Here is a 13,791-nt window from a genome sequence, read left to right on the forward strand (position 1 = left end):
CCAAAAAATTCAGTTCAACATCTATTTATTGAACCTTAACTGAAAGCAAAGCCAAGAAGGGAAGAATTTGGCACATTCAGTTCTATATAAGCTTTGCTTCCCACCAAGGCTCACAAAATGAGGAATTCTCTAAACATTGGAAAGTGTTTGGGCAGCTAAAAAGAATGGCAAATTTCCCCCAAGACGTATGGCTACAATATAGCACAGTATGAGAAATAAGGAGTACATAAGGAGTAGTGGAGAAGAGATGAGTTACTTCTAGGCTGAGATGAGGAAGGATAATCACATTAGATTTCATGGAGGTCTACAAAAATGAATTGGATTTGGAATAGGAAGAACTGGGAAAGGAAAACAATTTTGTTGCTAGTTTTGAAATGTCTCCAAGTGTGTGTATACATATAACATATGAAATGTAAAACATGAATATATATAGACACATATATAATAAACAGAGAGTTAAATTGGAAGTGAAGTACAGGGGACATAAAGCAGATATAGGGGAAACTGTGGTATTAAGACTTAGTTATTTCTGCCCCATGAGGGACTCCTTCAATGGGCAATCTTTGCCCTGGAACTCTCTCTTTGGTTGATACAGTCTTTCTCAGACTGGGCCTAAGCCCAGTAATAAAAAAATAACAAGGGGAAAATAGAATAAGTTCAGATAAGGAGAGGCCTTGAATACCCTTAGAAGCCTTCAGGACTTTATTCTAAAGGAAGTGAAAAGCCACTGAACACTTTTGACCAATATATAGGGTGGTGCTTTTCCTAATAACATTACATTTGTTTTTATTGCTATATAACAAATTACCACAAGTTTAGTACTGCCTCGAAGTTTCCATGGGAAAGGAGTTCAGGCACAATTTAACTGGGTCCTCTGCTTGTGGTCACACAAGGCGACAATTGAGATGTCAGACTGCAATCTCATCTGGAGGCTCAACTAGGGAAGAATCTGAATCTGATTCCTGTCCTTGTGGGTAAATGACTAAGGACTCTCATGTCCTACAGGACACCTACAGTTCCTTGTCACCTGAGCCTTACCAAAGACCTTTCATGTGGCAGCTTACTTTTTCAAGGCCAGCAAAGAGCATCTCTCTAGTGGGTGCAAGGAAAATGGAGTTATGTAGCTATAGATATAGATAAAGATAGATAAATCTGTAGATAGTAACTTAACGAAGGGAGTGACAGCCCATCACCGTTTGCCATATTCTACTGGTTAGAAGCAAGTGACAGGTATCATGTGCACTCAAGGAGGGAGGATTGGACAGAGTGTGGCTCACTGGGGAATCCCTGGAGGGTGTGTCAGCCACAAAAATCAGTCCAGCAGCAGTGCATCATGTACACTAGGTGGAGGAGACAGAGAGGCATGGAGACAAAGGAGAAGTTGTCATCATTGTTTTAACCAATAATGTATAGTTGTTACCAGAAAAGAACCATAAACAGAACCCATGGGGTAAGGGTCAAAAATTTTAACATGCTATGGTTTAATGATATGGGCATTAAAAAAATAAAACTTTTTTTTGTTTTACTACAAGGGTTGTAGTTTGTCCTACTAATCTCTCTCTTCTTTCTACTGTCAGGATGAGAGAACCACCAGAGCCCGAGGAGAGTTGTTCTTCAATCCCCTGCCAAGAAGAAGATCCATATGTCACAAAGTGGACCATGGAAGACACAGATTCTTTAGAATTTAGTAGCAATTACCCTACAATACACTAGTACTTCCTGGACTTTCTAAGTTCCAAGTTGATTCTCCAAAAGGCAAGGAGATTTGCTCCTGCATTTTACAAATTTCTGCCTGGTGATCCAACTAGCCTCATTATTACTGTCATTTCCAGATTGTTTCATGTGTGCTATTATTTTTTTCCTGTAGGTTGTAAATCTGTGATTTGGTGCTCCCCACAGGGCCTAATACTTTGCTAATTCTGTCCCTTCCTTAGTGGACCCATTCGCCTAGAAGTCATGTCACGGTTGGGAGCTTCATGTTAGTACTAGGGGTCTTCACACTTTATCATATTGCAGCAGAGTAGATTAGTTAAGTGTTCTTTGCATGGTTTTGTGTAATTATAATTCTTTAAGAGCTTCCCTTTGTACTTTCTCACGTGACATGAAAGTCAACTGGTGAGACTTCTTTTTTCCTATCTCATGACTTCCACTAAATCAAACAATTTCTTCTAAGTAACAGGATGTCTTTCTCTAGAAATCTATTTGGTCCATACTTACACTTTCTAGAAAAGTGTGAAGGTGTTAAAGTTGGGAGTGCTTGAGCTCCTCACAAACAAGGGTTTGGGGTCCCTCATCAAGCTACCAAGATCAATGAGGGGAAATTAGGATAGTAAAGAAGGACTTGAGGGGTGCTGGGGTAGTGCAGTTGGTTGAACAGCTGACTCTTGGTTTTAGCTCAGGCTGTGATCTCAGGGTCCTGGGACTGAGCCCCACATTGGGCTCTGTGCTCAGCACAGAGTCTCTTGAAACTCTTTCTCCCTCTCACTCTGTGCCTCCCCCATGCTCTCTCTCTCTCTCAAATAAATAAATAAATAAAGGGCATGATGCGCTGTCATAGGCTGTAGCAACAAGGGTTGTAGTTTGTCCTACTAACCTGTCTCTTCTTTCTCCTGTCAGGATGAGAGAACCACCAGAGCCTGGGGAGATAAAGGGCATGATGCACTGTCATAGGCTGTAGCAACAAGGGTTGTAGTTTGTCCTACTAACCTGTCTCTTCTTTCTCCTGTCAGGATGAGAGAACCACCAGAGCCTGGGGAGAGTTGTTCTTCAATCCCCTGCCAAGTAGAGGATCCATATGTCACAAAGTGGACCATGGAAGACACAAAGATGCACTGCCCAGATTTTCCTTCCAGGAAATTCCACTTTCCAGCCTCATGGAGAGGGCTTGCTTACTGCTCCTGCTACAAGCTTCTTCAGGGTCTCCTCAGCTTTCCAGCTGGGATTACCTATTCTTGGGGCAGCCCTGGCAAACATCTGAGCACAGCAAAGTTAGTCATGAGCACACTCTTCTTGGGGAGTCCCCAGTGGCTAGCAAGAAAGTGCACCCTCCTTCTCACTGTGCCACCTTCCTCTCCCTCTTCCTCCACTTCTGCTACTGCTATTTCTGTTGCTGCTGCAACTTTTCTGTCCATTTGAATCGTTTCAAATAAAAATTCAGAAAAAAGAAATAAAGTTTTAATAAAAACGGGATAAAACAGGGGCGCCTGGGTGGCTCAGTCAGTTAAGTGTCTGCCTTCGGCTCAGGTCATAATCCCAGAGTCCCAGGATCGAGCCCCACATTGGGCTCCCTGCTCAGCCCCTCACGCAGCTCATTCTTTCTCTCTCTCAAAAAAATAAATAAAATCTTAAAAAAAAAGAACCGAGATGAGACATATCAACCAATGCAATGTATATACCTTATTTTGATACTGATTCAAATAAGTCATAAAATAAATTAGGAGAAAATGGAGAATTCTAACATTAAGTGAATATTTGATATTAAGGAAGCATTGTTAACATTTTAGGTGTGATAATGGGATTTTGGTTATGAAGGTTATTTTTAAAGGAATCCTTATCTTCTAGACATGCAGGCTAAAATACTACAGATGAAATTATATGATGCCTGGCATTTGCTCCACAATAATCTGGGTTGGGTGGGCCCGGGGGCAGTGTCTATGAGTACTTTAACTTTATTTCTATTTTCATGAAACAGTACTTTCTTTTACTTGTCCTAAATATAATTTGGCAAGGTGGAAAGCATCATTTATTCAACATCCAGTGGTATTGGGTGCTACGCTGAGCTGGACATTCAGATAGTGCAAAAACCTGGTTCTGCGGTCAAATTGTTCATAGTCTAGCAGGGAGAGAGATACATCTACAATTAGTGCAAAGCAGTGTGAGAAGTGGTGTGCTTTGGTACTTTCTACCAGTTGGGTCTGATCCCCCTTATTTTCTTCTGATTCTAATATTCTGAATTTTGGTGGAAAATACTGTGTTTAACATTGTGTAAATAACCACTTCCTTAGTGGATAGAAGCTAATATACATTTTATTATTATTATTATTTTTTAAAGATTTTATTTATTTATTTGACAGAGAGAGAGATAGCGAGAGCAGGAACACAAGCAGGGGGAGTGGGAGAGGGAGAAGCAGGCTTCCCGCCGAGCAGGGAGCCTGATGTGGGACTCGATCCCAGGACCCTGGGATCATGACCTGAGCCGAAGGCAGACGCTTAACGACTGAGCCACCCAGGCGCCCCATACATTTTATTTTTATTGAATGTCTGCAGTGCCTGGCCCTCAGAGGTACTAAGAGTATGCACATACTGCCCCTCAGGAATGGGCTGACTGATGAGGTTGTGTATGCTTGGTGTATGTGTTTGCTCAAGGGCATGCCTGAGAGAGGGTTCTGGACACAGCAAAAGTCTTTATTGGGAGGCATTTCTTCTCTAAGTGTACATTCTAATCAGACAATCTCTACTACACTACCTTAAGCCAAAAAATAACTCTCTTTACGAGTGATTAAGTGAAAACACAGTTATATGAAGGCATGTGTAGTTTTTCAGGTTCAAAGAGTTAATTCGAACTCCCAACACACTCTTTAAAAAATTAAAATATGGAGCCTTATCTCAAAGGCTGAAGTGATAGAAATATTTATCTATCTGGCCTTATTAATAGCAACTCTAGGCAGCTTAATGACTTCTGAACTTCAGATATAAATTTCAGAATAAAAAAGCTGTTTTACATTCCTGGGAAACATCCAAAACTGACTCAGAATTGCTAGCAAGTTTCTTCAGTATGTTCTAGGACGATGAGATTTATGACAGTGATGGGTCACTCCACGATTTCGTAGAAAACTCTCTCCTCCAAGACACTGCCTAGCATCCAAAACTAAGGAATATGGTGTTAGTGGGGCAAATGGTCCGTCTGGGGACTTGACAGCATTATTTAAAGAAGCATTTGTGGTGGGGGGTGGGAGGGATGGGGTGGCTGGGTGATAGACATTGGGGAGGGTATATGCTATGGTGAGCGCTCTGAATTGTGTAAGACTGTTGAATCACAGACCTGTACCTCTGAAACAAATAATACAGTATATGTTAAAAAAAAAAAAAAAAAAGATAGTAGGAAGGGAAAAATGAAGGGGGGGAAATCGGAGGGGAAGACGAACCATGAAAGACTATGGGCTCTGAAAACCAACTGAGGGTTCTAGAAGGGAGGGGGGTGGGGGAATGGGTTAGCCTGCTGATGGGTATTAAAGAGGGCACGTATTGCATATTGCATGGAGCACTGGGTGTTATACACAAACAATGAATCATGGAACACTACATCAAAAACTAATGATGTAATGTATGGTGATTAACATAACATAATAAAATAAAATTTAAAAAAAAGCATTTGATATCCAAGGGGAAATCATACCCCTTTGACTGAAAGACACTGCGCCACCTAGGGACAGCCATGAGAAATGGTATTCAATTTTCAAATTTAAAAGCCTACAACTAGAAAAGGTTTGGAAATTATGAAGCCGATGTCCTTTCTACTTAATACTTATATTACATAAATTACATATTTTTCCCTCAAGACTTTAAGAATAAATCAAAGCTTATCTAAAATTGTTTTTTAAATAAATTACCAGGTTGATTAAAGAATTAAACAGATACATGTTTTCTACTTCTTCAGGAATAAGGTAATAATAAGCTATTAAGCAGAAGTTATTTTCTTAAGATTTACTTATTTGAGAGAGAGAGAGAGCATGAGCGGGGAAGGGACAGAGGAGGCGACAGAAGGAGAGAAGCAGATTCCTCCCTGAGCCCAGAGCCCTGTACGGGGCTTGATCTCACAACCCTGAGACCATGACCTGAGCCGAAACCAAGAGTCAGACGCTTAATCGACCAAGCCACCCAGGCACCTCAGGCATTTTGGGGTAGTTGTAATTTTGATAAGTTAGTGGGGGGGATTTCATATGGTTTATGGAATTCATCAATAAATCTATATACTTGGGCTTCTGCAAATACAAATTCAGTTATTTAAAGAGGTATATTATATCTCAGAGGAATTTATGAAGACTTTTTTTGTAGAATAAAAGTTCTCTCTACATTATATTCTTGCAATTGCTCTTCAAAAAATCAGAAAGTGGCATTTCCTCCACTTTTTACAGGAGGACTACATTTAAAAAAAAACTCGTATCAGAGATTTTATGGTTATTGCATACTGCCTCCCCAACAAACACACAAATATATATGAAACTGTAAAATTGTGCCTTTCTTTCCTATCATGAGAATACTTTTAAATGATTAGAATCAAATTGGCTCAAAAAGGTGGATGGTGGATCAAATAAACTTAAAAGCTGAAACTATAAAACTCTTGATGAAAACGAGGGAAAATCTTTATGGAGGGGAGAAGGGACGAAGTGAACACCCTGGAAGAAATGGCAGACTGGTGCATCTAGGCAGATGGGTCTACAGGCAGCTTCAAACAAAGGGTCCCAATCCCTGAGGTAGTCACATGAAGCAGAAAGATGGTATGTAGAAAGAGACAGTGCTCCTAGACATCTACACTCCAAAGCCCCACTTCCACTCTAAATCCAGAAATTTGGTACAATTTCTGAAGCAGGCAGAGGAGGAGATAAGGTTGTTTTTGTTCTAGTTGACTACAGGAGGAGGGTGAGGATTCAGAGTCAAAGTGAAATTGAGTTATACATCAAAGTAATATTTCTTGTATCCTTGCTTTTTGTGGACTGACAGTAGTACTTATTATGCTTCCTAGCCATTCATTTATCCAACCAATACTTATTTTGTGCCTACCATGGGCAAAGGGCTATGGGAGAAATAAAGGCATGGATGATGTATCTCTGACATACCTATATGTAAAGTCAGCAAAGTGAACCCATGGCAGCTACAAGTCATGGTAGAAAAGCTTCCCCTAGTGACCGGCTGAGCTTGATAAAAATGGGTGAGTCTAAAGTGAACTATATTCTTGATGAGTTAAGAGGAAAGTCAGGAGTCATTTCTGTGAATGAAGAAGTTTATGCATTTCTTATTTTTATCCAGGCCTGAATATTAGAACATATTACTTCATGGGGCGCCTGGGTGGCTCAGTTGTTAAGCGTCTGCCTTCGGCTCAGGTCCTGATCCCAGGGTCCTGGGATCGAGCCCCGCATCGGGCTCCCTGCTTGGCGGGAAGCCTTCTTCTCCCTCTCCCTCTCCCACTCCTCCTGCTTGTGTTCCTGCTCTCACTCTCTCTCTCTGTCAAATAAATAAATAAAATCTTTAAAAAAAAAAACAAAAACATATTACTTCATAAAGCATTCTCTGCTCATTCCACCTGGAAATGTTCTCTTCTTTTTCTCAACCACTATGGTATGTTATCTATAGTTCTACTATGGCACTTACCACATTTTACCTTGTATTATTAGCTTTTGTAGAAGTGTCTTATCTCCCTTTTGATGTCCCTGGAAGAAAGGTGTTTCAAAGCATTATCACAGTACCTTGTACATATTAAATGCATTCTAAATGCTATGTGACAGTAGACAAGTAGGAGCAAATAATGGTTCTCAAAATATGGACTCCTTGCATCAGCTACTCTGGATGCCTGTTAAAAATCAGATTCTTGGGCCATGCATTAGGACTACTGAATCAGAATTTCTGGGTGTGACACCGGAAACCCACATTTTAACGAGCTCACTGCAGTTCGAGATCTACGGATTTCAGGACGTAACAGTTATAGTAAGACGTGAGATGGCAAATAGGTTTCATCCTGACTGCTGATTCTGGTAGTGGGTGGAGCTGAATAGAATTCTGAGGCTGAGGCTAAATAGACCCTGGGAAACCGTGTCCTCTAAGAGTGATGCCCACCAAGTGAGGGACGGTGTGAAGGGAGTTAATGTGCAGTGTATTCTGCATTTCTGAATATGTTCATCTCAGGAATGTAGGAAGTGTATCATCCTTTTAAAAATAATCACAAGTCATCCTTGCAGAAGTTTAATGGTAAGTTTTTCTAAAATTTTCATGAAAATTCTAGTAAATGGGGTTTTCAGGGTGGTATAAACAAATTAAAAAAATAACATTTGGGGGGAAAATTTCATCTACCAAAAGCTTATTTTACTTAATGATATTAAACATTACCTAAATTTCATAGGAGACCAATTAACTGTGAATATTATTGTTTTAGTTACTACTAATAGGGTAAGGAAGAAACTTGGGCCTTTGTAGAATTTTTGTATAGCACTTTTTCCCCCAGCTGCACCTTCTTTCTTTCTTCTTATTATACATACTATTTATAATTATTGAAGAGATTTGTAAACTGTAGAGGAAAAAACACTCAGCAGAGAATCACCTTGCAATAACACCTGCTAAAAATTTCTGTGCACATATATAAAGTCTGTTTCAATATAATGTTGGGTACAATGTTGAGGGCTAAGCAGCTGTACAATTGTATAACTGAATGAGTTACACACTTCTTGGAAGTGAGCCTCATCATCAGTAGAATGGGACAATTGCCATCTGGCCTTCAAATTGTTTGTGTTCCTGGGCTTCAATTTTCACCCTTAAAACTAATGACTCTCAAATCTGCAACTTTAGCCTACTCCTTTTTCTTTTGTTCCAGACTCAACCTTCCTACTATCGCTATACTCCTTACCTAGAGGTCCTACTGGCATTTTAACTCAGTACAAAAAGCCACGAGATTGAAATATTTCACTATCCTAGACTCCTTCATCTGTCATTGCTCTAAATTGCTCCAATTGGTCACTAAATCCTGTGATTTTTAGCTGCTAATTGTTTCTCAAATAATCATGTCCTCTTCATTTCCACTTCAGCTGCTCCCATAACTCACTTTCTGGATTACTACAGTAACCTAAACTTGTCTTACTGCCTTCCAGCCTCCTCACTGCTACCTCAGGGCTTTCTCTAAAGACACTTTCTTGTAATTAAAAAAAAAAAAAATTGCCCTACAGTGATTACTCCATTGCATTCATGTTAAAATACAAATTTCTTAAGCTAGTCCTGATCAGACCTCTATCTTCCTCTTCAGTTTCATCACCCCAGCTAAATCCAAAAGCAAATCATTTGTCAAGTAGCCTGACTTTTTAAAAGAACACACTGGTGTTAGACTACCTCAACTTGAATGCTGATTTGATTTCTTACTAGGTGTGTGAACTAGGGAAAATTCGTCTAACCGTGAAATAACAGAACCTACTTCACAGGGTTGTTGTGAGGATTAAACGAGCTAATATACACAAAGAGCATGTATCTTGTCTATCGCATAATGTATTAACTATTATTATTATTATTATCATCAGCCCTCCCCAACCACGAATCGGTACTGCTGGTTCTTCTGCCTGTAATACTCCTGTCACCTCTCACCATTTGGCTCTCTTCTTCTGTCAAGATCCAGCTCAGGGGCCACAATTTCTAGCAAGTCTACCCTGCCCCATCCTCCTGTCTCATTTGTCCCCACCGTTTCCTTTGCATACTTGTTATTCTATTGCTGACGTCTATCACTAGACTGTGTTTCTAAAGGAAGGATGGTGCTTTCATTTTTTTTCAGGCACAACTTAAAAACAGGTGCATGATATTTTGTGGATGAATGCAGAGAGAAAGCACCCTTTTATCAAGAGATCCGTAAATCAATGTACCTAAAGTCTCTTTTTGTCTAGCGTGGCGATCTGTCCCGAATACGAGACAAAGTAATCCTTCCAGCACTGGGGTAAAAACCTCAGCCACAAGCCTCGGGGAAAAAGGGATCACCTTTTTACTTTCCCACCCCAGAAAACTCGGTAGAAGCCGCGAATCTTGGAACAGCGGAGGAACACACGAACTCCCGAAACGCACTCACGTCTGAGCTTGTGACTGCTACTCTTCCGCGCCTGCGCCACTCCAGCCGGAGTGGGGCCTCCTCGGTCGAGGGTGGAGCCAGGGGTCGCGTCTTAGGATTGGGTGGTGGGAGCCAAAACGGACGACGCGGAAATGACGCTAACGTGCGCAAGCGCCGGCGGCCCTGTCGCGCGGTGGCTGCTGGGTGCCGCACGCCTTTCCTTCCCTCGCCTCTCCCTTCCCCTCCCCCCTCCCGTCCCCACCCCCTCGGCCGCTCGGCTCCCTGGCGTGACTCGGCACTGAGAGTCCCGGAGAAGACGCTGCGGTCGGTACCTCCTGTGTTCAGGCCTTGGCCTTTCCGAGCCTCTCCCCTTCCTCTCCCGAGTCTTCTTCAGTTTTGAAGCCGGTGGCGTCGCGGCCGCCCTGCCGGGCTGAGAATGGTGGGAGTGAAGCCGGTCGGGAGCGACCCAGATTTCCAGCCGGAGCTGAGCGGCGCGGGCTCCAGACTCGCCGTGGTCAAGTTCACCATGCGAGGGTGAGGCCAGGCGCGAGCCCTGCGGGCGCTGTCTGTCAGTCCCTGCTCTCCCTTCACTTTTTCCGGGTCGCGACTCCCTTGCGATCTCTTGCTGCGGAACGTCCGGCGCTGGCCGCAGCCCCAGGCCGCTGCCCAGTTAGGCCTCCGCTCTTGGGTGTGAGCCCCCGGTGGTGCACAAGGGCGTCTCTGGGGGGCACGAAGGCCTGGCCATCCGCGTTCCCTAGCCTAGGAGATCGCCTCCCGCCCCGTCTGCATCCTCGGACGAGCTCTGGACGTGGGGGTGGCCCACTTCTCTTCCTTCTGGTCTGTCGGAGTCTTCCTACAGCCGCCCCTGCTTTCACCCGTCCCATTCGTTTCGGGGAGCCAGCTGTCACTTGCATGTTAGAAACCCTGAAATCTTAATTTACCGAACACTTGGGCTTTCTTCACCACCCGCATTTCTGTAAGACCTTTAGGAAATTCAGTTGGGACTATTCAGCTAATCCACGTAGTGCTTAGTCCCGAGGCTCATTTAATGCATTTTAAATTAATGTTGGGTCCGAGTGCTTTTTAATTTTCTTAATGGTTTTGTTATTCGTTTGGTTAGTAACTTTGTAACTTAGGCTCCGTTATGTGTGCGACTGCATCTGATCACAGGAATGAAGAGCGAGTATATATACAATATAGATATCCAAACATCTGGGTTTGGCCAAATAGACTCCATTTTTGACTTGATGGTTTAAGAGGACAGAGATCTTGAACGATGCTTAACTGACTTTGGTAAATCTCAACATAATTTATTGGTCGCAGAGCTGGTGGATTTTCTTTTTTTTTTTTTTTATTTATTTGTGAGAGAGAGAATGAGAGACGGAGAGCATGAGAGGGAAGAGGGTCAGAGGGAGAAGCAGACCCCCCGCCGAGCAGGGAGCCCGATGCGGGACTCGATCCCGGGACTCCAGGATCATGACCTGAGCCGAAGGCAGTTGCTTAACCAACTGAGCCACCCAGGCGCCCAGAGCTGGTGGATTTTCTATTTTGAGTGTGCAGTGTACCTCTGTAAGAGTGACAGGTTGGAACTAGGCCCTCGGAACCAAGATTTCAGCGACTGTGTGTATTTATTGACCTTCCCTTGTGTATGTCAGTATCTTCTAACTTAGAAGGATTAAAGGTCTCCATTTGATTTATCTTGACCCCCGGAGTTATTTACATTTAAACTAACCTGGAGAAATCTACTACAGGTATCACTATTTATGTATCACATTTAATTGTCCAGGTAACTATATAAACATAAGGCAGTATTTTTAATCAGGGTAAAAAGTGATTAAGGGCTCCTGAATGTGATTCAATAAATGTTGAGTGTATAAGTGGTGGCATTAGGATTAGATAGTTTTAGTGCTTGGGGGATGCAGATAAGATAAAAACAATTAAGGACTTAATCCTGCACCAACCTCTTTTATACAGAATTGAAAAGGGACAGTATACTGCATTTTCTAGGGTGGCATAGAGTACCCATTTGACGTGTGGACTTTTATATTTACTAAATTGAAGAAGATAAAAATTTCATTATAAGGATATGTCTAAAAGGAATGTCAAAATTCTATAAATGTGCCCTCCCACATTTAGCAGTTTTGTGATGTCGATATTTTTAATATGGAGGGATACCTGTACATTTGTTAAGTACCTAGGCCAAAGTTGGAAAAGAGATGATTTTAACAATGAATCTCATTTTTAATTCACTTTTCTAATTCTAATTTGTAGGAGTGTATAGACTTTCGTCCCCCAATAAAATACTCTTTTCCCTTATCATAGCAGCACAGATGACAGTGATAAATAATTTATTAATTGAAGTGAGAAAAGCAGGGAAACTTTGCTATTAAGGAAACACTTCCATTAACAATGAGGCAACATTTAACCATAAACAACTGCAGACATTGATTGGTAAAGCACTGTGTTGTTTACTTTTAAAAAGGTATTTTGATGCAATGAAAATTTAATTTTTTTTGGAAAAACAGCACAAAGAATATGAATTTAGAGAACTTTTAAGTTCAAAAGCATATTTATAGCTAACATTTATAAATCTGATAAGATTATATTTACCTTGAAGTTCTTTAACATTTTGGCCATTAGTATTCCTACACAAACTATGTCAGTGTGACCCCTCTGGGGTAACTGGGTATCAGTATTAGACCCTCAAACAACTATATCCAGAAGACCATGTAGGAAACCTCTTAGATCAAAGTTAATGTCCCATTTTAGGCCAAGAACATGATTTTCTCCAGCAGCTGTTTCCTTTCCAACCCTACTTTGAGTCTTACTCCTTTTTTTCCACTTCAATGTTATACCTAACCTGTCTATTAATTTTAATAAAATGTTATGCAGATTGTCACTGTTTAAGGATCTTCAGTGGCTCTCCAGTATTTTCAGGTTTTTTTTTTTCTTTTTAAATATGGAACGCTTCATGAATTTGCATGTCATCCTTGCACTGGGGCCATGCTCATCTCTGTATCGTTCCAATTTTAGTAATATGTGCTGCCAAAGCGAGCACTCAGTTTTTTAATTGTAGTAAAATATATGTAACATGAAATTTATCATTTTAGCCATTTTTAAATGTATAATTCAGTGGCATTAAGTACATTCACAATGTTGTACCAACGTCACCACTATTTCCTAGAATTTTTTCATTATCTCAGGTAAAAGCATTAACCAGTAATTACCCATTAAACAAGAACTCCCAGTACCCCCCAACCTCCCACCCCTGGTAACTTCTTTTTGTCTTTATGGATTAATTTGCCTAATCTTGGTACCTCATTTAAGTAGAATTATGTAATATTTGTCCTTTGGTTTCTGGCTTATTTCACTTAGCATAATGTTTTCAAGGTTCATCCATGTTGCAGCATGTGTCAGAATTTCCTTTTTCAAGCTAAATAATATTTCATTGTATGTATACACCATATATTGCTTATTCATCTGTTGATGGACATTTGAGTTGTTTCCACCTTTTAGCTATTTTGAGTAATACTGCTATCAGCATTGGTGTGCAAGGATTTCTTTGAGTCCCTGCTTTCAGTTCTTTCGGGTATATACCTGGGAGTGGAATGTGGTTGCGCCATTTTGCATTCCCACCAGCAGTGCAGGAGAGTTCTAATTTTCCACATACCTGCCAACATTTTTTATATTTTAATAGCCATCCTAAATGGGTCTGAAGTGGTCTGGTGGTTTTGGTTTGCATTTCCTTAATGACTAATGAAGTTGGGCATATTTTCTTGTGCTTATTGGTCATTTATCTTCCTTGGAGAAATGTCTGTTCAAGTCCTTTGCTCATTTTGAGTGACTTGTTTTTTGTTACTGAATTGTAGGAGTTCTTTATATATTTTGGGTATTCCTTATCTGATACATGATTTATATTTTCTCCCAGTGGTTGCCTTTCACTTCCTCGATAGTGTTCTTTGATGCTCAAGTCTTTAAATTTTGGTGAAGTCCAATTTATC

General features: G+C 41.1%; 1 protein-coding gene, 1 long non-coding RNA gene and 1 other non-coding gene across 7 annotated transcripts in view; 1 reads left to right on the forward strand and 2 right to left on the reverse strand.

Annotated features, from left to right (window-relative positions):
* Positions 1-1,377: 1,377 nt before the first annotated feature.
* On the reverse strand, positions 1,378-9,962 carry LOC118004668. Its single transcript, XR_004677665.1, has 4 exons — positions 9,812-9,962; positions 7,369-7,427; positions 2,707-2,774; positions 1,378-1,622 (listed from the first exon to the last, which is right to left on the reverse strand). It is a non-coding gene; the product is annotated as an uncharacterized LOC118004668 (long non-coding RNA).
* Positions 9,963-10,047: 85 nt separating this feature from the next.
* Positions 10,048-13,791, forward strand: part of TXNL1 (thioredoxin like 1) — a 32,996-nt gene continuing 29,252 nt past the window's right edge. For 2 of the 5 annotated variants that reach the window (XM_034996184.1, XM_034996186.1), the window contains exon 1: positions 10,048-10,324. In XM_034996184.1, coding sequence (XP_034852075.1) covers positions 10,227-10,324 — 98 coding nt within the window. In that variant the 5' untranslated portion in view covers positions 10,048-10,226. The remainder of the gene's footprint in view (positions 10,325-13,791) is intronic. The other 3 variants (XM_034996183.1, XM_034996185.1, XM_034996182.1) reach the window with 2 other exon arrangements.
* LOC118004846 lies at positions 12,744-12,848 on the reverse strand. The gene has a single exon (XR_004677722.1). It is a non-coding gene; the product is annotated as a U6 spliceosomal RNA (small nuclear RNA).

Source organism: Mirounga leonina, unplaced genomic scaffold (genome assembly GCF_011800145.1).
Source record: "Mirounga leonina isolate KUSES-001 unplaced genomic scaffold, KU_Mleo_1.0 Mir_93, whole genome shotgun sequence".
In the NCBI taxonomy this organism is placed as follows: Eukaryota; Metazoa; Chordata; class Mammalia; order Carnivora; family Phocidae; genus Mirounga; species Mirounga leonina.